The 27981-nt window shown below is 40.0% G+C and overlaps 2 protein-coding genes across 2 annotated transcripts in view; both read right to left on the bottom strand.

Moving 5' to 3' along the window:
* Positions 1–18867, bottom strand: part of LOC113023853 (complement C3-like) — a 36374-nt gene extending 17507 nt beyond the window's left edge. The window contains exons 1-22 of the mRNA XM_026170265.1: positions 18734–18867; positions 13878–14076; positions 12711–12873; positions 11942–12036; positions 11549–11637; positions 11346–11428; positions 11182–11269; positions 10978–11080; positions 10514–10634; positions 10003–10118; positions 6837–6983; positions 6437–6530; positions 6226–6314; positions 5919–6107; positions 5654–5806; positions 4440–4569; positions 3590–3658; positions 1790–1987; positions 1528–1645; positions 1342–1430; positions 791–930; positions 231–440 (exon numbers count right to left, since the gene is read on the bottom strand). Coding sequence (XP_026026050.1) covers positions 231–440; positions 791–930; positions 1342–1430; positions 1528–1645; positions 1790–1987; positions 3590–3658; positions 4440–4569; positions 5654–5806; positions 5919–6107; positions 6226–6314; positions 6437–6530; positions 6837–6983; positions 10003–10118; positions 10514–10634; positions 10978–11080; positions 11182–11269; positions 11346–11428; positions 11549–11637; positions 11942–12036; positions 12711–12873; positions 13878–14076; positions 18734–18852 — 2802 coding nt within the window. The 5' untranslated portion in view covers positions 18853–18867. The remainder of the gene's footprint in view (positions 1–230; positions 441–790; positions 931–1341; positions 1431–1527; positions 1646–1789; positions 1988–3589; positions 3659–4439; positions 4570–5653; positions 5807–5918; positions 6108–6225; positions 6315–6436; positions 6531–6836; positions 6984–10002; positions 10119–10513; positions 10635–10977; positions 11081–11181; positions 11270–11345; positions 11429–11548; positions 11638–11941; positions 12037–12710; positions 12874–13877; positions 14077–18733) is intronic.
* Positions 18868–19613: 746 nt separating this feature from the next.
* On the bottom strand, positions 19614–26482 carry LOC113023854 (uncharacterized). The gene is made up of 2 exons (XM_026170266.1): positions 22828–26482; positions 19614–22371 (listed from the first exon to the last, which is right to left on the bottom strand). Exons 1-2 carry the CDS (start codon positions 26030–26032, stop codon positions 21857–21859), a joined length of 3720 nt encoding a protein of 1239 aa, XP_026026051.1. The 5' UTR covers positions 26033–26482; the 3' UTR covers positions 19614–21856.
* Positions 26483–27981: the final 1499 nt, after the last annotated feature.

Below are 27981 nucleotides of genomic sequence, written 5' to 3'. Positions count from 1 at the left end.
AATCAATTTGGGTGGCTTTCCTTACCTGGATGTTTGAGCAGGCATCAATGCATGTTGAAATGTTTTTAAATATTTTCTTGGTTATGTTACTCATACTAATTTAATTTGTTGTAACTGCCCTTGAGTGTCAACAGAAGGTGTATTGGAGACAATTAGTGGTCTGAGACAGAAATGAGAGGTTCAAACCATTCTCATATGATATATCGAGTGCTGCAACAAATCTTTCTTACCACTACCCGCAGCATCTTCCTGATACCATCACTGCCACCATCTCTAACAGCTGCTTTAATCTCAATAGGAAAAAGTCCTTCCTTCATGGGGATAATGGTAAATGCTACAGCCCGTGTTGTTTCACTCCCAACAGTGACCTCCTGACGATACTTCCCGCGCTTATGAGCTGCACTGCACAAGTTGGTTTCTTCTTTCAGATCCACACGCACCTTGAAATGGGTAAAGATGGACAGTAGATTTTTTTTAAAAGCCACGACAATGCAGATACTTTGCATTGAATATGGGATCACTGAATAATTCCATGACTGCGAAAGTCCCATATGATAACATATAGTTGGCCCACCACCATCATTCAAATTTTAAGTGTAGAGATTAAAAGATGCTGGTTGACATGTTTTAATAATCTTCATTCCATTAGGAGAGATTTTGCAGGAACCTACCTGTTACCCTTGACACTAAATCATATTTTTTAAACATCAGTTTCATCAGTCCTCTTGGCATGGTATTTCCAGCAGTTCTAACTAATTCTGCACATTGGGGTTTAATAGCACAGACTCACTCTGATAAGCTTTTCGTCATAGTTGTGGAGAATTGCTTTAATTTCCAGCTGCTCTCCACGGACTGCAGAGTATGGCAGTCTGAGATCAATGAAGAATTTCTTCTGTACTAAGATCTCTAAATCATCATTCACACAGATACCTTCAAATGAAAGACAAATAAACATAAAACAAAAGCAAAAGAAAGCGCGAGACATTTGTGAGTGGAAATATAAAATACAATTTATGCTAAATCTAAAAAAAATAACACGAGTTGTACTTCTTCACTTTAGGCAGCAACTGTAACAACTTCAGCCAACTGAATACTTTAACTCTTCAGTTTTATGTTGTGAGTTGTGAGCTGTGCGTGATACGCTTGACACCAAACCAAATTTTTTCATCTTTCTTTGGCCAAATGTACATATTGTATAAAAATGTTTACATATAGTTTCAGCTTTCTGTTGAACTGATAGATCAATATTTTTTTTTTTCAAAGCTAAGGTTGGTGTAACAATTTCGAAACAGGAATTGTACATATAAAAAAGAAAAATTTGTGCACAGAAACAATTCTCACCATGAGTCCTTGACATACTAATGCCAGTAAAGTGCCAGGCTGTAATTGAGTCAGGTAAACGTATATCATTTTTCTCATATGTTGTACGGCTGAAATAGAAAAGTCCCATCAGTTTCAGTGGCAAAAAAATTCCTTAGAGAAGTGGAACGAGTTTTTGTGCATTGCTTTTTTATTGGCTGTACTTACCAGTTTTTGATGTTTTGAGTGCAATTTGGTAGTGTGAAGTTAATCCAAAGCCAGCTTTCGGGGAAGCTCGTCCGAACAGAGATGTCATAGCTGTCTATGTAATCATCATCAAGCTCATCTAAAAGATGTGATCAAAAAGTACTCTTATACTTTTTATATGATGAGAATGAGTTTTTAAAAACTAGCATACAACTAAATATATAAACTAATATACGTGATCTACCCAAAAAGAGTTTTCCCATCCCCAGTCCCCATCTCTTACTGCGAGCCAGTTTGAGGGCTTCCACTTTCCTGTCAACATGCACTTTTTCCATCTCCTTGCAGCAGTGAAGGAAAGCCTCTGCACAGCCTGGACCACCCACAATATAGTCGCGTCGCCTCTCACAAATGTATGGAACAGGAACATCCTTCATGCCATCTAAACAGCACTCAATTTGTTCTTTGTCCTGATATTTAGATACTGAAAAAAAGGAAACCACAGAGAAAAACCTTTAGATTACAGAGTTTAAAGTTCATTAAGAATGATCATGTACAAAGGGACGCTGACATTTATGTCTGTAAATATTTTAACATGACAATTTAACAAATAAAGTGACTGTAACAGTGGTCTGTGGTTTTATTTTCCAGTTCACAAAAGGAGACTTTGAGTAATGGTGAAAAGCTTGAATGTGCTTTGCTTGATGGAAAAGTGTGGTGGAGTGCACAGTGCTAAGTTTATGTAGAGTGTGTGCAAATGGGTGAATATAGTCTGATTATTTATTTTCTGTCTGATATTTCATTTTTGTTATAATCACTGGTCACAGTTATCATGAGACTCTTACTGGAAATGAGTTAAACCAGTATAAACTTGTTTAAAGAATTTTTTTCACAAGACAAATACTTGATGTAGATATGCAGGAGTGAACCAGAGCAAAGTCAAGAAACAATAGCTCTCATAGATAGATGATGCCACAAATGCATGAAGTCTAGTCAAGTCAAGTCAAGTCAAATTTATTTATAAAGCACATTTAAGAAAACAACTGTTGACCAAGATAAAAACATAGGAAGACATGACAAAAGTTAAGAAAATAAGAAGATTTGAGTAGGAAGTAAGATAAATAAAAGTCATACAAACTCATTCTGATATAAAAGCTTAGGAATAAAATTGGGTTTTCAGACAGGCTTTGAAAGTGTCCAATGTTGGGGGGGGGGGTCCTGATGTGAAGGGGCAGTTTGTTCCACAATTTAGGAGCAGTTACAGCAAAGGCCCCATCTTCTGTGTGCTTTAATCTGGACCTCGTGACAGCTAGGAGCATTTGACCCACAGACCTCAGTGATCTTGCAGGAGTGTACCAATTTGAAAGATCAGAAAGCTATGAGGGTGCTAACCCATGCAACGCCTTAAATACAAATAATAAAATCTTAAAATCAATGTGAACTGGCAGGCAGGGCTGGCTTACATGTGCCAGTTAATAACCGTGCTGCAGCATTTTGGACCAGCTGCAGTAGGCTAACTGATGACACACTGACCAGAGTAATGACTATTACAAAAGTCAAGGCGAGATGAAATGAAGGCAATAGCCCTCTCAAAGTCTCTAAAACAGAGACATGGCTTCACTTTTGCAAGTAGCCGAAGATGAAAGAAACTGGTCCTGATTGTAGCATTAATCTGTTTATCAAACATTAGATTACTGTCAAAAATCACTCCTAGGTTCCCCGCAAATAGTTTTTTTATACATTTCTAAGGGGCCAAAGTAGTAATCGTCACAGGAACAAAACACAATGACCTCTGTTTTCTGAAACTGTGCAACTTTTTCCTTGTTTTTCTTCTAATAACTGTGCACTTTGTTTTTACCTGCCAACTGTCTGTGAACTTTGCATTCAAATATAAACCACCATGACACTTTCCTGCATGCGGTCAATCAGCACAAAGGTTCTCATCACAACAACATGCTTCTAGGAAGTGGTTTCAGCAAAGCAGCAAGCTTAAAGAAACTAGTAAAGTAAGTGGGATAGACAGTTCATTCTGTCAAAGACAGAATAGAAATAGCAATGTCTATCTTTGGCAGTTTAGGATACTCACTCAAGCTGGTTCTGAGGTCAATCAAAGTGGTAGATCGTTTCCTTCTGCTGGTGGCAGGACACTTCAAATCTGAGTTTTGAAAACAGAAAAAAGCACTCCCTTTTGCAATCCTAAGACATCAGTTACAGTTTAAAACACATTCAAAACATAGTCGCTCGAAATAGCTTATTTTCACTTTCATATAACACTACTTGCAGCTGATTATGGGATATCTATTAAGGAAGAAATTTAACAAACTGACTTGTTACAGCAGTGGCAAATTCAGTGAGCTCTTTAGATGCACCTGTTCTTTCATAAATGTTTGATAAGGCAGACTGCATGGCTAGAGACTGAAAACACCCAAATTCCAAAAATAAGAGATTATATCATATTCTTTATTTTCTCCTAATAGTTTATGTTAGAAGCCACTAAAACACAGAAGTAGGAACTTAAAGGTTATAGTTAACGCTTTAAGGCAATCAAATTATTCTTTCTAAGTCGATTTTGAAAGTAAGCCTTCACTTTTTGGGAGATGCTTCTTCTAATGCTTTGAGAAGAAGGTATATTTCTACAGTAGTAAATGAACAAATTTTGACAAGGCAGGGAGCACCAACAGAAGCTAACTATGTCCCTTCATTGTACTGTTTCTATATAGTCATTTTTTTTAGTATGAGCTACAAGCAAGAGAAAATAAAGAGGTAGTGGACTAGCATGGCCAGCAGCAACCTAAAAAGGACCATTATTGGTTTCCTTGTTTTATACAAGGACATTTACCATTTGTAGGAGAAAATGAAATCAGTTTGTGTGGCTCTCAGTTAGTCACTGTTACACTACTTTGACAAAGTCAGTGTGATGAGTAAAGTAGGGTAACCTGTTCTATGTGGTGTTCCAGAAGTAGTGCTGGCCACAAACAACAGTCCAGCATCATAGAAAACATTCATGCTGTCCTTTCCTCCACCTGGTGTGCAGCCTGTGTCATACGCCGCTATTATTTCCCAAATCTGCGCAGAGTGGAAGCAAATCAAATGAACCATGCGAGTCTTTTAGATAGTAAAAGTAGACGTTATAAGTTAGGGTTAGGAATTTATTTTATGAGACTACCATTTCCATAGACAACATCGGTAACATAAAAAAATGCATGTCTCTAAACTTTGAACCAATAAAACATTTCATAAAAAACTCAGAAAAGTTGATTCTGTTTATCTCGACCTCGCATTTTCAGTAGGAGAAATGTTTTGTCACTCATCCAAGTGACTTTTCCAGTATCAGCTTACTGCAGCTTTCCCCAACCTTATACAGAGTACATTTGTATAATGACTGAAACTAGCACCATGGGTTGTGAGGTCAGGTTTGTGTTATTATTTGATATGCAAATTGTTGCGACCATTATCAACAACCACTGATCAAAGACCATTGATCAATGACCATGAGTACCATTCACAGAGAGTTGGAGAATGTCTGGAATCACAACAAAGATTAACCCTTAGGCCCCCTCCTCGATTCAGAGATGGCCTTCTCTTTTTCACGTACTATGGCCTCCTTGATTTCCTGTTCAAGCCAGTGTTCCTCCCTGTCCAGGATGTGTACATCCTCATCACTGAAAGACTGGTCACGGGCCCGTAGGTGTGAACACAGAAGTACTTACTCGGCTACGCACTCTATTTACATCTGCTGTAAAGTGGCCACTCTTTCAGTGATTAAGATGTACACATCCTGGATTAAGCAGGGACTCAAGGTGGCTATTTACATGAAAAGGGAAAGACCATCTCTGAATTGAAGAAGGGTACATCTTTCACCATCTTACAATGCTGTGATTGCAGCTATTCCCCAACTCTCTGTGAATGGCACTTGAATGGCCATTGATCAGTGGTTTTTGACCAATGGCTGTGAGAATTTGCTTATTAATAATCAAGAAATTGACCTCAAAACCCATTGTTCGCCAGTGGTGCTAGTTTCAGTCATTATGCAAATATGCTCTTTATAAGGTTGGGGAAACCTGGAGTCAGCTAAGACTGGAAAAGTCACTTGGATAAACGCAATGTTCAGATGAACAGTCAGCTTTTTGGAGTTGTTAAAAGACATTGCCTTTTTCTGGGTGAGGCGGTGTTTGTTGTTTATGACGTAGACGCCTTTGTCAACTGCCACTAATCCCACTGTGGCTCCTGGATCTCCTGTGACCTTCAGTTCAAACTTCCCGCGAGGCTCATAGTTATTTTGTTCCTTTTCTTCCAGCTTCAGCTAAAGGAAAAGAAAATAGGAAGAGTAGATGTTTTGCCTGGGTGTCTTTTTTAACTTAGTTATTGTTATAATACAATGAATAGCTTAACTGTGTGTCAGTGTTGTGTCTCACATCTCCTACGCAGGAGTGCTGTATATCCACCTGAACGGAGTCTGATACCACTTCAGTATTTACATGGTAGTACGCTATGATGCGGAATGATGGCAACATCTCTTTGGTAATTAGAACATTGTGAGAAATCAGAATTTGACGTTCTGCCCGGAATCTGTCATGTTTTACCAGCTGACCTCTGCTCAGGATCTGAAGACAAATTTATACAATTTACTTATCCATCCTGTTACATAAGCTGCTGTAAGTAATTACAACCCAGTCATTCATATTTTCAAACACATACAGACAGGTATAAAAGGTCTCTTACCAGATATGTGATATCATATTCTTCGTTTCTGTTAAGGTTTAGGCTGAATTTGAGGTTTTGTCCTAATTTCACCTCAGCTGTTTCCAGTCCTGCAACAACAACTTTTTACAATCAGTACTAGACACTTTGTTGGCTCTCAGAGCTATAGAGAGGATTATCAGCACGATTTCTGCTGTCTTATCTTCTGATGTCATTTTACGAAATTCCTCACCAATATGAATGTAATTTCTGCTTGTGTGAGGGGTAACTATCATGGTAGCAGACCTTTGCCTTGCTGGTAAAATGTTCTCAACAGCAGTCGTTGCCTGTAATTAAAGGCATACAATAGATTATACACAACTAATATAAAAATAATACAATGATAAACAAACAATACAATGACACTAATTTTGTACTAGATTAAAAGTATTTAGCCTATTTTTAGCTAACCTACAGTTGAGCTGACATACAAACTACTGGCTATTTCCAACCACGTAAGAAAAGTTATATAACATTTTTAAAGCTGTGTTCTTTCTGACATACAGTGAAATAAAAAGACTGATGAGTGCATAGTTGGCAATAACTTGGCAATAAACAACATTGCAAAACATCAAATTGACAATTAAACATACAGTAATAATGATGTTTTCGCTGTTTTCCACTGTATTGATGCTTAGCTTTGCCATGCCGTTGTCTGCAGTGTGCCCTTTCACTTCACCAGGATTCACCACAACAGGAATATCTTTTGCTGGAGTGTTATCAGGGTTCAAAACTTGAATCTGCCATTACAACAAAGAAAAACAAAGATCAGCATAGTTTATTTGATATTAAGCACATTAGTTTCTGAAAACAATATAACAAAAGCATAAAAAATAACAAAAAAACCCCCAACAATAACAGAAAAAAATTATTTTCATCTCAACTAAACATGTTCAGTAAAATATTATACATCACATACACATTATGTGTATATTAAATTTTATAAAGTTGTTTTGCTCATGAAACATTGAAATTAACACATTGAACTCATTGAAGCCCAATTGCCAACCCCCCCCCCCCCCCCCCCCCCCCCACCATATTTTGTAAATTGTAAATAAAAACTGTCAAGGACAGTTGTGGCTGAAGAAGGAACCAGTTTCTATGACTATCAAGACAGGGAGTAAATTCAAAAACAATGTCAATGTGGTGTAAAAAAATACAAAACAATCCAGATCAGAAACAAATAATCCAACTCTTCTAGGAAAACACACAACAAGGAGGGACACAGCCATAAGGGAAAATGTAACGCAGGACAACGGGAGACTGATACAATAAATACCCACCAGAAAACAAGGTGAGACAAAACAGGTGTGAGGTGTGAGAAACTAATCCTAGATGAGATAAGGTATCTAGAAATAGCAACTATTGTTTATTTTTCGAGTTTGATGTTTCCGATGTTTCAGATGTGTTATAATAATAATAATAATAATAATAATAATAATGAGGAAATTACTTGTTTTTCTCTGCATTTGACCCATTCACTCAGTGAAGCAGTAGGCAGCCCACTAAGCAGGCGCCCGGGGAGCAGTGTGTAGGGACGGTACCTTGCTCAGGGGTACCTCAGGGTAGCCGTTAAGTGGATTCGAACCGCCGACCTTCCGATCATGGGGTGACCACTTTACCTACTGAGCTATCCCTGCTTATAGCTATGTGCTTATAGCTATCCCTGAGCTATAAGCACATCTGCCTAGTCACAGCTAGTGGTGACAAACTCAAAGCCTTCATTACACATTTGATTGTTGTTGTGTCACAGAACAGTCTCGGTTTCTTTTTTGGTTTAGTAAAATCAGGACCAGCTCATTATCACTTGATGTCAGCTTTTTTTCACAGTGTGCACAGATTGCATATTTTCACTGTACGTATTTGTGGCATTTATTTTTTGGAACCAACCCTAATTTTTCGTATCCAATTAAATAGATCTGACTAATGAGATCACTGCATTTGGCAACAAGCATGCTCATAGCTTAAATCGCAGTACTTAATATACAGTGAAATTGGGGATTGTTTTGTTTTTTTGCAATTTATTATTAAAGTTATTAGAATTTCAAATTAATATGGCACCACGGACCTCGTTCTCTCTTGCTCAGAGACAGGCCACTCCTAGGTAGTATACACTTTTATTGCATGTGGTAAAAACAGAATGTTAATGTGATTGGTCAAGAAGTTGGAGGAAAGCCTTTAGACCCCATGGCCACCTCACATTTCATCTCCCGGACATCTCCCTATAAGGAGATTACCCTTTTGCAGGCAACACTCCCATTACTGTGGCAACTATCTCTTGTCCTCTGGTCAGGCCTGCAGAGTTAGAGAAGGGGGAGGAGTGCATTCCATTTCCTAACACCCGATTTATGTTAGGATTTATGTTTTCAGTTGGTGCAAAGTCTAGACTGCAGATAGGCACCTGAGCACTTGGACTTTTCTACCTCAAAGCCATAATGTTGTAATATATAGTTTACTATTTGTTTGCTTAAATATCGAAGGCCTTCACTGAAAAAGACATCACCTGGAGGGGAACATATTGCTCTAAAACCTTTCTAGACCTTCCCACACTGATGATGCTTTTCCAGTTGTGCTAACTGCAAATTCCAAAAGCAGTAATGCACCCACATACCATCAGAAATGCAGATGCTTCTGAATGAATAATAAGGCAAAAGGTCACTCTTCTCTTTAGTCTGGAGATCTTAAAATTAGATTAGATTAATTTAGATTAATTAAAAACTTGAAACAAATGTTTTTCACTTTGCATCAATCCAGTTTAACTGAGCTTCGGCCTGGAGAAGACAAGGTTGTTTCTGGATCATTTTCAAATGTCTTCTTCTTTACATGATAGAGCTTTAACTTGCATTTGAGGAATTTTACATTGAAAAATTATTCTGACACAGTCCCACAATTTTGAACCTCTGCCCATCTTCTGAGGAAATGTTTCTTTTTAATACCACTTACTCTTCCAGCCTTTTTTGTCCCTGTCCTAACTTTTTTGAGACATTATCAAGAATCGCTGTGTGGCAGGCAGGAGATTGGACCCAAAATGCAGGACTCACAACACACGGAATGAACTCAAAATGCAGCTTTATTTGCTGACTCAAGGAAATGATACAAAACTAAACTAGATTGGGAAAATCTAAACTAATCTTCACAGAAAGGGACACAAGGGAACACACAGCATGAGGGAGGATGTGACACAAGACTGAGGTAGATGCTGACCTAAATACACAGAGGGATAACAAGGAAGTGAGAACACACGAGGAACACAGCTGACACGAATAACCATAATGACACAGCGGAGGCTGGACTGAACAGAATGAACATGCGAATGCGGGACCTTCACAATAAAACAGGAAACATCATGTGGGACTGAAGGAGAGGCAGACGAGGGCAGACATGATGCGCTGGGGAAACATGGAAAACATAACAGAATAAAACATGAAGGGAAACATGGCACAAGAACTCACACCACAATATAAACACAGACACATAGGGAAACACAGAGGGCAGAAACACAAAGGGGAATCCAATAAACTAAACTGAACAACCTAGGAACCTAGGAATATATATTGAACTAACAAAATACAAAAACACAAGAAAACTAAGAACGCTTGGTCAAGATGACTCAGGACCATGACAGACATATTGCTGTCATCAAATTCAAGTCATTGAGCTATGTTCAATTTTATTGAGCAGTAATATATTTAAAGATATTGACATTTGTTGTTTTTCAAAATCAATGACTTAAAGAGTAATTATAAATTAGCAGCTTACTGTGACGTCAAACGACATTCCTGGTTTGAAATATTTGGGTGTTTTCTTGAAGTTGATGGTGTAGGGTGATTTGACAATTTGGATGCCTCTCAGCTCTGCTTCCACCATCTCACTACCTGTTTGTGAATATACACAGTCATAGATTTTAAATATGAGTTCAAATTTACCATCCTTCTAACCCTTCTGCCACAAAGGACTTTAACTCACTTTGGCCCATTTGGCCCTACGTAAGTCTGGTTAAAGAGCCAGTTGCAATACATGGTTCATGGATATTCAATACAAACAATATTGTTTTTATCCCCCCCCCCCCCCCCCCCCCACGCCGCCCCCAAAAAAACAAACAAACCAAAAAACAAAACATAAATTAGGCTAATAATAGGCTAATTAGGCTAATTTATCTATACTAGTGAATGCGTCTTGGGGAACACAAAGTTCAAATGATGTGTAAACAAACAAACTAATTCATATTTTAGGCCCCCGACTTATAAGTTAAATAGTGTCTTTTTCTTACCACTCTCTGTCAACACACTGACCGCAGCAAATATAAAGTTTCCTTCCAAATCATTGATGTTTGGAAAAGTCTGTGCAATGTGTTCCCTTTTCAGTTTAACGGTTCCTTCTCCTTCATTGATCTGCCATGGCATAACACAAAAATGGGTCATTCAGTAGGAACCTTTTTTTTATTCTTATTTCACAAAGAGAAAAGCCTTTTATGGAATTATTTTTAAGGATTTCAAAGTTAGGGTCAAATAACAACTGGACAATAATACAATGTGTCAAAATTGTTGGTTTTTTTGGGGGGGGGGCACTAAATATTTCTCATGCAATTTCTAGTGCAAGTCTTTGTCTTATTTTAGGAAACTGGGCATTGATTGAAATCACAAAAGATAAAAATAAAACACACAGAGACTTGTCAAATAGGCAGTTATTCATTATTGTTATTATTTATTATTAAAAGAATAAATGTTTACTCACCTCCACTCTTTGAAGAGAACTTGGAATGCCGTTTTTTGTATTACCAACTAGAACTCCAAACACCACAAAGGCTGTGCCATCCACCTTTTTACCAAATAGATATCTAAAATCACAAATAAACCATTAACTTGCAATCAAGAAACAACAACTCAAACATGATTTTATAAATTAAACTGTGTCCACAAATCAAAAGCCTTCATATACGTCGCTTTGATGTTGATGGTGAGCTCATCACTGTCCACATAGAAAAAGGGGACCTGGGATGTCAGTTTAACCTCAAAACTGGGAAGCACTGCAAAATAATACTCATTAAGTGTCCAGTGAGGCGAAAGGGGAAATTTTTGTTGGCTATTTTTAAACAAACTCACCATATTCTTTCACTTCAAATTCTGCCTCAAAGGTTTGCTTTAAGTTGGTGTTAAATTTTGACACCACCTTCCACGTTCCTGTACTACATATACAAACAGACACACATAGATGTACATAAAGAACACATAGTTCAGTGTTGATGTGTTTATAAGATACATAAATTTGAGATCCCTCTCAGTGTGGAGCATTAGGGAAAAAGTACCTTACAATTTCAGGGAGGAAATAACTTCCATAGTAGATTCCTGACACTACAAGGACAAGCTTTGATTCTAAAATAATTCCATCAGGGTTCTAGAAATAAGAAAATTAAACCTAAAATTAGGAGAGAGCATCAATAAAACATTCAATATATTGTATAATTTTTAACATTTCTACAGCTTCCTAAAAACAGGTAATTTGTAATTATTAACTATATGGTTTATCTAAAAGTTTCAGTTTCAGTTTTCATGGCAACTTGTATTACAGCATACGTGTTGGAGAAATATTTATGTTTTATATGTTTTAGTGACATTATTGGAGATCATTATTTTGTAAATGTTTTATACTCTCAGTGATAGATTTTGTAATGATGTAGTTAAATGAAAGATAACAATACCACAATATCAACAACAACAGAAGTATCAGTTCCCGGTTGATAGTTCTTGTCTACGGGCTCCATATTTGGCCTCATTGCAAAAATCCTGTAAGAGACTGTGACAGAGAGACAAATAGAGAAACACTTTGTTTAATTACTGTGTTTATTTCAGATTCCCCTGTCAACTAGTTAGCACATGACATCTAACAAGAAGAAACACTAATTCTACAACCATGGAACCATCAATAAATGGATGATAGACATTAAACCGAGAAACTGACAACTCTGCTGCTGCCTGCTGTGATTTTAAAAAATATATAATTATACAATAGCTATTAATGATCTACTTCCAACCCAAGAAATAGAAATGTAAACAACGAATGTCGGACCCGACCACATTTCAACACTCGTTAAGTTTATTTCGGTTGCTGTTCACAACAATACTCAGCTGCAGTTTTGCAGTTGCCAGCCACACACACCAACAACAACAACTCAGTCAGGACCCAGTACATTCTTTAATGCAGGGGAGGCGTGATGAGCCGATGCAGCGATGGTGTGTCAGCCTCCCTGCAGTGGCGCCACATATCACGCCCTGCCACAAGGAAAAGATGTATTCTTGATGTATCTAATGAAAATTAAATCAACTCTCTGACAAGCTTCATCTCCCATGATCTGAACTACATAAACTGCTAAAAGGTTAATGACCAAGTTCTGTCCAGTGATGATGACCATATCATTTTGTGTTGGTGTTGGTTTGTGTATCTCATCAGTAATGGAGTAAATGACTCACCGGTGGTACTGGGAGTATAGATAGTCTTGTCAGTCTGGATGAAGATGTACCCATATTGAAGGGAGATTAACACAATCTTCTCCAGTGTTTGGGTACCAAACTCTCCTTGTAGGTGAACATACTGTTTTATATTGGGATCATTGCTGAAGCGCTCAGCAGGGATCTGGGGAAAGAGAGACAGTGTGAAGGGAAAAGCTAGAGATATAATATTCATTTAAAAAAAGTTATGAATCAAGATATCTGTGTCATACAAAGAGAGAGCGAGAGAGAGAGAGAGAGAGAGAGCGATAGAGAAAGAAAGAAAGAACAAAAAACATCTGTCAGGAAAAATCCAGGTTGAAAAGCACAAAAATTGGAAAAGCTGGGATACAATTTCTGGAAGAGTGAAAACTGTTGCGAAAAAGGTGACAGATGTACACAAAAAAACTGGGGCTGGGCTGAAAATCAAGATATTTGGTGAGCAGAAGAGCTAATGCACAGCTGACAAACATTTCCCAGAGATCTTTCAATGTAATATTTTTGATGCCATAATTATTGCTAAATTGTCAATACTAATAATAATAGATCTAGTGCAGCAGGAATTCGATATCTTAATTTGGGAAACTTCTCTTTTCGTTAAATTTAAATAACACTGTAACAGATTTCACTGTAATATAAACGAGTTCACATTATGCGACTTTATGGGATCCTCTAATAAGTTACTGATTAGTTAGAAATCTCACGTTTTAACTTTCTTGATCATCTTTACATACGCTTATAACTTATAACAAATGAACCAAGGCTCATGGGTCTAAGATTGGCACCAGTGATTAAGACCACAAGCTCATAAGTAAAACATTTACAGAAGTCATGAACCAAGTAACATGTGGAACTAATTTTTTTCATATTGTTTTCTAATTCTATTTACAATAATTTTGTAACCCCAGGAGTTGATCATTGCTGTTCATTAGAAAGAATACAGGTTTTCTCTCTCTTATTTTTTATTTTAGTATTTTAGGCTCCCTGGTTAGTTAAGTACAATATAAAATTATTTTAGAAAACATATTGCATTACATTGTTGTTACACACTAACGCACTTGGGAATTTGGATGTCCCAACTGATAATGTTTATGAAAACCTGCATGGTAATAAGGATGTTTCTGAGATGCGAGACTTAGTAATACTTACCATAATTTTTCCAATACCCTGGAATTTGTTTTCCTTAGTAAGGGTCACAGTTGTTGATGCCAGCATAATGTCTTTTCTTGGAAAGTTCCTCACAATGATATTGACATTAACATTTTTTTCACCAGCATTATCTTGAATTTCAACAAAGATGTTTTCTTCAGTTCCTACTCGCAGGAGATTGGGGGCAGACATCACCGCCCTGAAGACAGAAGACAGCGTTGGATAATGTAGCCCAGCTGATTCTGTATGTAACAAACTTCATGATTTATTCAATTAGTCATTCATTTGGTAAAATAAATCATCAATTTTTATAGAGAAGATAAATTCTACCAAAACTAAGAGTTTTCAGTCATATTGTAGCCCTGTGCAAGAGTACATAAAAACAATGGCTGTTGATGCTAATGTCTAACACCAGCATGCCAACTCTTCTGCTTACTTTTGGAGCTTGACTAAAGGGGTGCGTTTAAAAAATCAATTTGCTTATTCATATCAATTTTACCTTGAATAACGTGATGTCAATTCATTAAATCCTGTTTTTTCCTTTTTAAAATATAAATGTATTTTGCCAGAAACACCAGAATCTCATTTTAAAGCTCACAAAACCCCGCACGGCTATCTCTCAATGTATTTTTAAAGGGGCTACATGCTAAAAAGCCAGGCCAGGAAAGTCTCCTTCGTGTTCTGTATTTTCTTCTCAGTTACTTTGACACAAAGGCATCTGTTGTGATGCGTACAACTCTGATGAAGTCTCACAAATGTCAGATATGTTTTTAATCATAGATATAAAAATACTGATATGTACTGATAAATAAGTACAATATTTCTGATTGTCTGAGTCAAAATTAAATTGAATTGAATCAAATCGAAACGAAACCCTGTGAATCAGAATTGAATCAGTTATAGAAATAACCAAAAAGTGTCAAAATTGTAGAGAAAACATACCACAAAGCAAATTATTATAAATTCAACATCTACTTGGTTGCTTTTCAATTCAATTCAATTCAATTTTATGTGTCCAGTACCGCATTTATAGGTCCTAAGGGCTTCACAGTCACATTTGTTTTTAAATGAAGTCACTATATTTACATATGTGACATCATATAAAAATATATATGTCAAAACTATATGTAAAAAATTACATATATTTACACACAAAAATAACTGCTATACTTTGTTTAGTTCTTTCCAGTTTGTTTGTAAAATGTCCTTGCACTGGATAAACAAAACATTTCATCCTTGTTCTGGGCAGAGATGGGCAGTAATCGGATTACTTTTTTCAAGTAACGAGTAATGTAAGGGATTACTATTGCAAAAACGGTAATTAGATTACCGTTACTTTCCCGTAGGAACGCTGCGTTACTGCGTTACTAAAACAGTGATTTTTTTTTGCGAGAATGTCTCATGACAATGACGTAAGGAAGTGCGACGGCTGTGGTAGCACGTGTGTCAACAATAGAAAACATGGAGCGAGGGATAGAGTACGATCGTGCAGCATTTAATACTTGGAAATACCGACGTTACTTTGAATTTGACTCTTTAAAAAGCGACAAAAACATAAGCGTACGTTGTACACTCTGCATCAGAAGAAAACTTCTTTCTACGTCGAAAAATTCCACTTCCAACCTGAGCAAGCACCTAGCACGCTGCCACAAGAATGTTAAATTGACAGAAAACCCCCAGGATCCCCTCACTGACGTGACCGCTGTGGCTACCACATCTACTTCCACCGGGCAAACCTCAGATGGACCCACTCCTGCTAAACAGGTTAAACTAGACGTAAGAGCGACAGGACTTAGTGCCGCTGAACTGAAGAAGCTCGTCGCTGTCTATATCGTCGAGGACATGTTGCCGATTTCCACTGTTGACTCTGAATCATTCCGACGCATCGTAGAAAAAAATACCAACTAAAAGTGGTGTCAAGCTGCCCCAGAGAAAGTCATTTGTAGGATACCTTGAGAGAGAATATGACAAAATGAACTCTAATTTGAAGGCTACACTCGAAGAGGCAGAGTTTGTTTCCACCACTGCTGACATCTGGACAGTAAATAATAAAAGTTTTATGGGTGTAACAGTTCACTGGATTAATTCCACATTACAACGCAACAAGGCCACTCTAGCATGCAAGAGAATTAGAGGCAGCCATACCTATGATGTAATTGGAGCAGAGATTGAAGAAATCAATTCATCATATGGACTACAAGGCAAAGTTATTGCCACTGTAACGGATAATGCATCCAATTTTGCCAAATCATTCAGAGTATGTCAGCCCTATCATTTGGAGTCTGAATCTGAAAATGAAGAAGGTGATGACGAGGAACCGACCGTTACTGATGTCATAGAAGCTCTTTCAACAGCATCTGGTGATGCACAGTTTAGCCTCCCTCCACACTACAGATGTGCATCGCACACAATTAACTTGATTTCAACAAGCGATGTTGACAAACATCTAAATTCCTGTGCAGACACCAAGGCTTTATATAGGAGTAGCATTGCAAAATGTTCTGCTCTTTGGACTAAAGCAAGTCGATCAACATTAGCCTCTGAACAGGTGGAGGAAGTCAATCGGAGGAAACTGATGGTACCGACATCCACAAGGTGGAATTCCCTGTATGAGGCCATTTCTAGAATTCATCACAATTCCCTTGAATGAACTTAATCCCCTGTGTGTAAAACTGGGAATCAAGTGCCTTAATGAAAGGGAGTACCAGTTCTTGAAAGAGTACTGTACTGTGATGAAGCCCCTGACAGTGGCTCTGGACATCTTACAAGGGGATGAGTGCACCTACGGGGCTTTACTGCCAACACTCACAAGCCTGATGTCAAAGACGCTTGCCCTGAAAGATGACCTCTCTAGAATGACAGCCAGCCTTCCAGATGTCATTGTAAAGGTAAGATAATTATTAATTGCTTTGGGTGGATTTGTTAAATTTATTATACCATTCACAGTGGGTGGATGTTATACTTTGTTTTAAGCAGCGGGTACAATTATTAAAATGATAGAATAAAAGACCAAGTATTCACCCCTTGTTAAATATCAGGGACATTGATCATCATTAATCATGAATATTAATCATAATATCAACAAAAGCCTCAGCCAAAATTAAATCTCATACAGTATTGATAATAGAAAATATAGATGGTTTAGAGCTGTAAAGCCCACAAAATAATGACAATAGGTAATTATACAGTAAAATAATTTTATTCTTAGATGCATCATATTGTATGTTACAGGCCATCAAGACTTGTTTTGATGCTGTTCTGGACAGCCAAGAAGGACTTCTCGCAGCGGCCACTTGTTCCAAGTTTAAACTTCGTTGGCTGAGAGATGAGCGTAGGAGAGAGTATGTGAAGGAGCTCCCGATAACAGAGTGTCGTAAAGCTGCTCCTGCAACTGAGAACACTAATGTGTCCCAAATCCCAGCCAGCCCAGCCGAAATGGACTTTTTTGAATTTCAGAATCAGCCAACAGAAAGCTTCTCAGCAGAAAAAGAAGTAACTGACTTTTTAAGGTCAGGCTATGAGCTTGAGATTCTGAATCAGTTCGCAAATCTCAAAAAGATGTACATGAAATACAACAGTCCAACTCCATCCAGTGCACCAGTGGAACGGCTGTTCAGTTTCGGTGGATTGGTGCTTTCCCCAAAAAGGAACAGAATGTCTGATAGAAGGTTTGAGAAGCTTCTGCTGATGCGATATAACCACTGTTTCAGTCCAAAAGAAAACAATAAAACATAGGTCTTTTTCAGGGTTGCCACAAACTGAGACTGGATTAACAGCCTAAATGTAGCATGCAATAGCATTTTCTGTTTTTGTAATCTCAATATTATGCCTCTCTGCACTTTACAAACTGTTAAAAGACGTTATTGTTAATTTTATTTATTTTATTTATTTATTTTTTGCTTTATTTATATGAAAAGATGTGTGTGTGTGTGTGTGTGTGTGTGTGTGTGTGTGTGTGTGTGTGTGTGTGTGTGTGTGTGTGTATACACAAAAATAATTTATGCTATATGCTGGAGTATGCAGAAATACAGTTTAAGCCTTTATTTTCTTAAAATATGGTGTAATGTGCAGAAATATGTTCAAATGTTAAACAAATTTATTAAAGTCAAAGACTGTTGAATTTAATTTAATTTTTGTTTGATGCACTGTTTATAAAGTTAAGATTAAAAGTAATAAACAATTTTTAAAAAACACACTTTTCCATTTGATTCACTTTTATATGATGGATTATGCAGAAAAAATAGAATTGGCCCAAAAGGTCTATTGCTTTATCACGCATTCAGGTAGTGTGTCATGTTTTGGAAAAGTAACTAAGTAATTAATTACTTTTGAAAATAAGTAATCAGTAAAGTAATGGGATTACTTTTTTGAGAAGTAATCATTAATCAGTAACTAATTACTTTTTTCAAGTAACTTGCCCAACACTGGTTCTGAGCAATGTTTGCTGTGTGTTTTGTAATTCACCTCTGTGCAAACTTAGTGTGTGGTAATTTACCAGCATTTGAAAGACTGTTGTACCTTGACTTGCTTTACACAAATAAACTGGACAAAGCTGGATAAATATTCATTAATCATTATGTATCCTATCCACCACAGAAAATTGCTAGTAGCGAACATTTTAATTTGGTTTCAGAATACAGTTAAAACTGGACATTTGAGACAGTCATCATATGATTTTATTCTATGCTTTAAAATCATTCAGTTTATAACAATAAGGATTTGTAGTTTACATGCAGAATATTAAACTTAAAGCACTGAGAATTATTAACCGAACGTAAAAAGGTGCTAGTGTCATTTTAACAGTGTAGTCAGACTCATAATAATTAATTTTAAACAGGCGTTAAGACACAACTTACATTGGAGATCCACTAGCCAGAGAAATGAAACAGAAAAACCCCACAAAGTCCAGGAGCAACAGCTGGCTCCGATACATCCTCCTGCCTGATCCCATATCTGCTGAGTGCAGCCTCTCCATCTGAGACAAGCTTTTATGGAGTAGCTTGATCCTCCTACACCTTCCGTCTCTTCCAGTGATAGGAGAGCTTAGCAGTGACTTGTGACTGTCTTAAAACTATGCCTATATACACAACTGAAACTGTATTTGAACGTAATTGTTTGACTTATTCATAAATACTAAAAAAAAACCCAAAAAAACAATTATGAAGAAATATATAATAGTGTATATATTCTCATGGTATCCTTTAACAATTTTAAATAGTTTTTTTATTGATAACATTTTTTAAATATATTAAGATGGGAATATACTAAAGTTCTCAAAAGAATGTAGTCAAGTAAGAATTAGAACATTTTATGGTGATTTTCAGTTGAGTAGAGTACTTATTCTATTAAACGTACTCATTATCATCTTTAATATCATCAACAACAGTGGTGATTAACATTTCTTTCCAAAATATTTCAGTAGTATAGTATAGTAAGAATATTTCAGCCATCATGCACACATCAAATTAGTATCTTTCCAAATGTGTAATGAAAAATGACATTATAAATCGTAAATGGACTTGTTCTTATATAGCGCTTTTCTACTCTTCTGAGCACTCAAAACGCTTTACACAACTTGCTCATTCACCTATTCACACCCATTCGCACAAGCACATTTTTCTAGGTGCTTTCTAAGTAACATTCACACACACTCATACTCCGATGGATGCATCGGAGAGCAATTTGGGGTTAGTATCTTGCCCAAGGATATTTGACATGCAGACTAGGGGAAGTGTTATGGTTCAAAAATATTGGAGATGGACACCAGAGGAAAAACCCACAATAACAACACTGGTCCGGTCGGGTTGAGTCAAACGATGATTTAATGATCACACACGTGGGAGATGGACACTGTATGCAGACAGTCTCAGATCTCATCTCAAAAAACACATCTCCATAGTTTTATGAAATCAGGGTATTAGAACGCCCCCTCATGCGTAGTGACAGGTGTAATACAATCAATGTTGACAATTTTATTTAACACAAAGAATAACATTGTCTCCTTCCCGAGGGCAGACGCTAACTGCCCCCCTTCTCCTGGAACCGTCTGTACCCTGCTGAGACACAACATGGCAACTACAAGGACTCTTTCATTTATTAAGACCATCAGTGTGTATTGCTCTAAATCAAGTATATAATATTAAATGAATATGGCTGGATCAGCTACTTCTACTTAAAACATATTAAAACATGACTAAGCACAAAATCACCAAGAATGACATCTTATAAGTGCTGTGTAAGCGCGTGCGGCCTTCCAAGCTCAAAGCCTTTGCCCTCCATAGATCAGCCAGACTCGCGCTGGCTGTAGCTTTTAACCTTTAATTACCTTGAGCACAACTCTAAAATGAGCAACAAACTGCAATGTGTATGGAATGATCATGGTTACATCTGCAATGGAAAATCATGTTATTATTCTGATACCTGTAAGAAAGATCAAATTAAAGTTATCACCATCACTGTAATGCAAAGAATAATGTAAGATCAAAAACTTCAATTCATGCTTAATGCAAAGCTGGTTATATACTTCTAATGAACTAATAATGGCATATTAAAATATTAAATGATAATGAGAAAAACATCCCCTCCTTATTCTACAATTCCCTCTGTTGACCTCTGGAGAATCCAGAGGTCACAAACAGTTGTGTCCCTCCTTGGCCTACACATTCAGCTCCACATGCATCATTGGCATCATGGACATTGGAGTAATGACTCCAGGGTCCACTGTCCTCACAGACATACTTTTGAACATTCTTCTGGCACAAGGGATGAGACAACAACAAATAACCATAATACCCACCACAATAGACAAAGAAAACATGACCGAAGCGATGACCCCCTTCCACCGTCCGAACACTGAGGTCAGCCAGCCTTCTAACGGATTACCAACACCGGAGTGATCATGCATAGTTTCAGAAAGGCTCTTCAGGCCCTCCAGAGCCTTGGTTACCGACCCATCTGGAGCAGTATTGTTTGGGATCGAGGTGCAAAACTGGTCAGCAAACATAGCACACACGCCCCCCTTTTCCGCTAACAACATGTCAAGGGCCATTCTATTCTGCACTCCCATTAACGAGGTCGGACCCACCTGCTTCGCTAGCCCCTCCAATCCGTCTCTGGTCAGGTTAGAGAGCCTCAGTACATTGTAATGAACATAATTAATCCTATCTACATTCTTGTTTGGAGTCACTGGAAAGAAAGCAGAACGATTAGTTTTTCTAGGAAATTAACTTTAATTAACCCTTTTGGATCAACCCCCGCTATTTCCACCCCCAAAATTAAATACATAGATTGTTTGCGATCCCAATTCCCCAATGATAAAGTTAACGCGTTTCCAGAGGGGCTAAAATCCCTCTGTAGTTTAAGCCCGTTTTCTGATCCTGATTCTAACGGTTCCCAATTTTGCCCAGTGTAACCCCTTACCTGGTCCCAATTACGGCACCAGCTGTCATAAGGACGATTTCCCCTCTCACAGTGCGTACTCACTGAATAATCCCAACAGACCCACACATTGTATCCCCTCCAAGCACTGCCGACGTCCCTGCAATTAACAACATCACACAGATCAAACGTAAAGGAAGTTGTGAAGCCACTAACATAATCTAATTCTAAACCACCATATGTGCTGAGACACTCATCCTTTTTACCAGAGACCTCGCGCTTCACTCTTGCCCGCAACCTTAAATCACTATGGACCACGTGTGATGTACTTGGTGTATCAAACAACGCCGGACTGGCATGGCCTCCGTGCTCAGACTGGTTTCCCGGGTCGGTCTGCAACAAACAAATCAAAAAACAAATAGCCATGATTAGCAACATAGTTAACATCAAACTCATAATAATTTTGAACATTGTGATGGCTTTTGAAACTCTTCTTTCTTCACCAGTGTCTAATTGTTGTGATGGCATGGTGGTATGTGAATGTTATGGTGTAGTAAAAAGTTCAAAGCCCTTTGTCAGAGCCTCTCTCTTGTTTTAGGTGTTCAGTGTGGTACCGCTCCTTTTCGTTGGCGCGGCGATCTCCTCCTTGGCTGCTCTTCTTTCTTTGACCTTCCGGGTAGACTACCGGTCGGTCCGTTGCACAGGTGTGAGGGATTATTGTGCCGCTCAATTTCACCTGCGTCGAGTTGAGATTGATCCTTCCTCACCAAGCCCTCGTGCGCAGCTGCGCACTGCGTCCAATGATACCAGGTGTCGCCTTTCCCCTTCAGTTGGACCGCTGTCGCCGTCCGAGCCGATACCTCATATGGACCAGTCCAGCGGGGCTCCTTCCACTTTCGTTTGATGACTCTCAGCCACACTGTTTTCGCGTCCGGGACCTCTCCTTCTCCTGTGGGCCCTTTACAAGCCGCCTGTTTCGTGAAACTGGACACTAGCGCCTTTAGCTCGTTCCAGTAGTCTGCGTGGGACCGGTTCCCCTTTTTGTCCCGTTCACCCGAGCCCACCGTCCAAGGTGCCGGAAACTGTCTCCCGGTTTGCAGCTCGTATGGTGTAAAACCTGTGGATTGATTAACAGAACATCTTATGGTCATCAACGCAACCGGCAGGGCTGCGACCCAATTTAGCCCTGTTTGCGCGCAGATTTTTGCCAATTTGTTTTTCAAATTTAGGTTCATTCTTTCTACTTTCCCCTGAGACTGAGGATGATAGACCGTTCCAAATTTATGCTGGACGCCCAACATTTTTTCTACTTTTTCCAAATCTTGATTTTTAAAATGGGTTCCATTATCTGATCTAATTCTTTTCGGGAACCCATGACGGGGAATGTAATGATTGATTAAACACTTAATAACAGTCTTAGCATCCTCCTTTTTTGTAGCCCAGGCCTCTGGCCAGCCGGTCAGAGCGTCAACACACACTAACAAATATCTTACACCGCCCGGCCCGGAATCAATCATATCAGTGAAATCAATAACAATCTCCTCTCCCGGCCTCTCAGGGGGCCGAAACTTACCCACTTCCGGTTTTACTGCTGGCTTAGGATTGTGTGCCCCACAGATTAAGCACATCCTGGCCTTCTCCCTTATCATTCCTCGCAGCTCAGGATGCCACCAATGACACAAATTTCTTTCCATCTGGGCTCTCCCCACGTGGGCAAGTCCGTGGGCTTCATCCACCTTCTGTTCTGCCATTTTGGCTGTCAGCACGGGGCGCCCGTCTGGCCCCCTCCACAAATGTCCATCCTGCCAGGCTCCTTTGTTTTTCCACACCCCCTTTTCCTCTGGGGATGCCTCCTCCTGGGCCCGTTTAACTTCCTCAATCAGGTCAACAGGTATCTCTTCTTCTGATGTTACCTGTATCATTTGTCTCTGTCCTTTGTAGCCTGCGGCCTCCTTTGCGGCTTCGTCTGCTCTCTGGTTTCCTTTTTCCACCATGCTGGTTCCTTGGGAGTGAGCTTTGCATTTTATAATGCTCACCTCCTCTGGGTCAGCCAAGGCCTTTTCCAGTTCCTCCATTTCATGTTTGTGGGAAATAGGTGCATTGGTTGCTGTTCTGAATCCTGCTCTTTTCCACTGAGGCAGCTCCACATGCGCTGCTCCAAACGCATATGCCGAATCGGTGTAGATGTTCACTCTCCTGTTCTTGGCTAGTCTCAAAGCTCGAGCTAAGGCTATCACTTCAGCTCTCTGGGCCGACTGCTTTCCCTCAATCCTTCCTGACTCTCTGACCTGATAATCTCCTTCTACTCTGCAAACCACCGCATACCCTGCTTTCAGTCCTCCTTCGTCTCGGTGGCAACATCCATCGGTGAACCAGTCCTCAGCTCCCGGTATGGGTTCGGCCTTCAGGTCCTCTCTAATCTTTTCCTCGATCTGTGCTCTTTTGGCGCAGTCATGTGGTTCCCCTACACCCATTAAATCTGCCATGTTAATTCCTTCATGTGTGAATGTCAAATTTGGGGCCTCTAAGACTTTGCTCAGTCTCTGTTGTGCCCGTGGTGACATACAAAATGCTTGTGAATTTACGTATGCCACTATGCTATGTGTAGTGAGTATTTTTAGTGGGTGTTCTCTCACTACATGTGCTGTTTTTTGGATAATTCTAGCAACCCCTGCTGCATGTTGTGTGCATGTAGGATGCTTTGCTTCTGTTGGATGTAGTTTTACACTAACATACATGAGCACTTCTCTACCCCCCCCTTTTTTCTGAAACAACACTCCATTTACAATTGAGTTTGTTTCAGAAACATCTAAATAGAATGGCTCGTCATAATTGGGTGTGGCTAAATCTGAGGCCCTTGACAAATCCTGTTTTACCCTAATAAATGCGGCTTCAGCTTCAGGCGTCCAAGGCAACTCAGCCTTAAAGTTTCGAACACCAACTTGCTTCATTAGGGCCCTTAAAGGGGCAGTTTTTCCTGCATAATCCGGAATGAACTGCCTGCTGTAACCTGTTAAACCAAGAAAAGAAAGCATTTCTCTCACAGTTTGCGGTTTTGGGTGTGTCAAAATTTGGTCTCTGTGTGTGTTCATCAAACCCACTGATTTGTGTGCGATTACCCGGCCCAAAAAGGTCACTTCAGGGCGAACTAACTGCAGCTTGTCTTTACTTACTTTAAAGCCACATTCCGCCAACCTATTCAACACAACGAACGATGCCGCTGTACAATCCGCTGCTGACGGGGCTGCAATGAGAAGATCATCAACATATTGTATTAATGTACAATCATTAGGCAAATTACATGACGACAGGGCTTCTTCAAGCACCTGATTGAAAATGCCTGGAGAAAGTGCAAAGCCTTGTGGCAAACGTGTGTATCTGAGTTGTTGGCCTCTGTATGTGAATGAAAAAATGTCTCTGAGTGACTCATGCAGAGGAAGACAAAAGAATGCATTTGATAGGTCAATGCACGTGAACCACTTTTGGTCACATGTGATAGCTGATAAAGCTGTGTACGGATTTGGTACCGGTGCAGTAGTAGAGAGCAATATTTCATTAATGGCTCTCAAATCATGTGCCATACGGTATTTTCCTGTTCCATGTTTCTCCACTGGTAGAATTGGTGTGTTCCACAGTGAGTGAGAGGGCTCTAACACCCCGGCCCTTAGCAGGCCTTCTATTGTTTCTGTAATTCCTGCCTCTGCTTCAGGCTTGTGTTTATACTGTGGTCTATTAATTGGTGTGTGTGACTTGAGCTGGAACAAGACAGGAGGACACTTAGCTAGGCCAACATCCGTGGGCCCTTTTGACCATAGACTGTCAGGCAGATTCGACAGTCCAGCAACTGCGTGAGGATGATCTACACACTCCTCACCATGTGTTTTTGAAATTTCTTTATGTTCCAAGATCACTGTATCCTCACAGGCACAAGTTATGCGATAGGTTTTACAATTTGGAGCATAAGATAAGTTAGGAATTTGGGTTCTTTGCCACCCTGTGTCGTCCAGTGCTCGCCTGACCATTGGACCTAGATCACCTGCACCATGACCTTGGTGGACCGCCAATGTAATGTGAGGGGTTGAATTTTCTTCCACATTGTACCAAGGCAGTTGTTCATCAGTTAATTTCACAGCCGCGGCTACACCTTCTGGTCCGATGTAGATGTCATGTGTTTGCACATTCCACGTCTGACCTTCAAGATCAGATTGAAATAATTCACGATAGGTGTCGTCATTCTCTTTATCATAAAACAGGGTAACGTGGTAAGGGTCGCGCGGAGGGGAGTAAACTGCCAAGCTCATTATCCAGGGTCTCCACAGCTGAAATTGCCTCAGAACATCCTCTTCCACTAGTCTCCCCCAGTAGATATTGACTTTTGCTCTTTCACAGTCTTGGAGCAGGTATTGAGTCTTTGAACTTGTTCCCAGGCACGGAAAATGCTGGCCCCCTGGCAGAGTCACAGATAATCCATCTGCTGAACATGTGATTGTGGCGCCCAACTTCACGAGCAGGTCCCTGCCCATAAGATTCACTGGCGCTTGCGATGACACCACATAGTTGTGTTTCAAAGTCTGCTTGCCCAGCTTTGTCAAAGCTGGGTCAGTCACTGGCAGAGTTGTCGGGATCCCGGAAAAACCCACCACGTTCACTGTGTGGCAGGACAACGTTGCACTGTCTGGTGCTGCTCTCAAGGTTGAATATGTTGCTCCAGTGTCTACTAAGAAGGGCAATTCTGTCCCTTCTATAGTCATTGACAGCATGGGATCTGCCATCCCCATGCTGTTTGGTCCCTCCGGGTCCCTTCAGTACTGGTCCTCCCTCCAGTCAGCCACTGGATACTGCGCGGCTGGTGCTGCACTCGGGTTTGGGGCCTGATATGCTCCCCTAGAGCCATCTCTTGCTCTCGGAGCTCCACGTGCCTGGGATTGGTAGCCTCTTCTTTGATAGTTCTGACGACGTTCTGGGCAATTTCTGTTCCAATGACCCTCTGCTCCACACCTCCAACAGACATTCCAAGGCACACTGCTGAGATTCCCCGTGTCACGAGCTCTTTGTACTCCCCCCGCTGAGCCACCACGCCCTCTGTACGATCCACCGGTTCCCCAATTCCCTGTGGTTTGGTTCTGCCTTGGTGCATTGGCGGGCCATCCGTCATTAGTGCAGGGACCCGGGCCACTATCTGGCCATTCAGGCCCAGGACCAGGCTGGGTCGCAACTATCATAATTTTTTTCTGTTTTTTCTTTTTCCTCTTTTTTCTTTTCGCTGGCTTTGTTTCTGGCCTCCACCAACTGTAATTTGAGTAGGGACGCTTGTGCCTCCTCCAACTCTTTTTTCTGCTTGTTCGCCCTGTCCTGCTCCAGCTGCAAACGATGTGAGACGTGTCTTTCCCACTGCACCGAATCTGCTACGGCAAAATCTGGGTTTTTCTGTAGATCTTCTGTGACCTGGTTTGGCAGCCCTGCCAGCACCGCTGAGCGAAACCATGCCCGATGTTCACCTTCTCTACCCGGATGGGTACCTGTTTCTAACAACCACTGATCTCTGGCTTTTTCTAAAAACTCTCTAGGTGTGTTTTGGGGGTCCCAAATTATTTTAGGTATGGCTCCTGTATTAGGGGTTGGGTACTTTTCACGGACTGCGTCAGACAAAGCACATTGCACTTCATGGTAAGGCAAATCATTTGCATGGCGAGTTGTGCGAGCTATAGCCTCTACATCTGCTAGCCCACCACCGAGCATACACCGCGCAGAAATGGCGCGAAAATCGCCAATCGCAAGCTCCTCTGTGGTAGATGAATCATTGTCACTCTCCTCTTCTGCCATGCTTTTGGTCATTTTGTCCTTTACGGTCTTCAGTGTATTTAATACTTCCAATAGCCCTTGCGGGGCTTCCAGCATTCGTCCGAATACTTCTCCTGCCCATGTGTCTGACTTGGCCATTGCTTTGGAATGTTTTGACCTGGTTTGGGCCTGCTCTTCTCTTGCTGGTGTTGGCAGTCCGATGAAAGCCGGTTGTGCCATCCTTTCCACCGGTGAAATCATTTCCTCGTTTGTTGGGGTCCAATCCGCTTCTCCAGTCTGGTCTGGCAGGCTCTCTCTTGATGCTTCGGCTTTTGGCCTGTCTCCTCTCTCATGTGAACTAGAAGGCAAAGGCAAGCCTTCCTCTGCGGCTGATGTTATCTCTTTCCCTTCCCCATTCAGGGACTGACATTTAACTGTCATAGGCCCTTCATTATGAAACACCCTTGGTGCTCTGGTGTATTCAACATCAGCTACTCCTCCCACAACCACTGCCGTCTGTCCATCGGGGCCTTGAACTTGTCCTCCTCTGAGGGTCATTACAGGCATGACATATTGTCGTCCTACGGCATTAGATGTTAATGTGGCCCAAGGAAGAATCTCTGCTGTGTGATACTTGTTAGCATCTCCTGGTTTTGGACTCCAGTTCTTCATTTGGTCTTCCAGCTTCTTATTTTGGTCTTTCAGTTGTTTCAAAGCCTCCATTATGCTTTCCATATCTTCTGTTTCAGCTGTGTCATCCTCCTCCATCCAGGAAGATGCTCCATTCCACAAGAACATCCACTTGCAACACTTTGCATGAGTTTGCTGTAGTTTCTTGATTTGTTGTTTAATCTTCCAGTTGATTGAACGTTTCTCTGCCTCGATTTGCAGTTGTTCCAATTGCTGCTCACATCTCTCTCCTTCTATTTTGAGCACAAGACTTAGG

The sequence above is a fragment of the Astatotilapia calliptera genome, chromosome 6, assembly GCF_900246225.1.
Source record: "Astatotilapia calliptera chromosome 6, fAstCal1.2, whole genome shotgun sequence".
NCBI classification, from domain to species: Eukaryota; Metazoa; Chordata; class Actinopteri; order Cichliformes; family Cichlidae; genus Astatotilapia; species Astatotilapia calliptera.
This window is presented reverse-complemented; position numbering and strand designations above follow the sequence as displayed.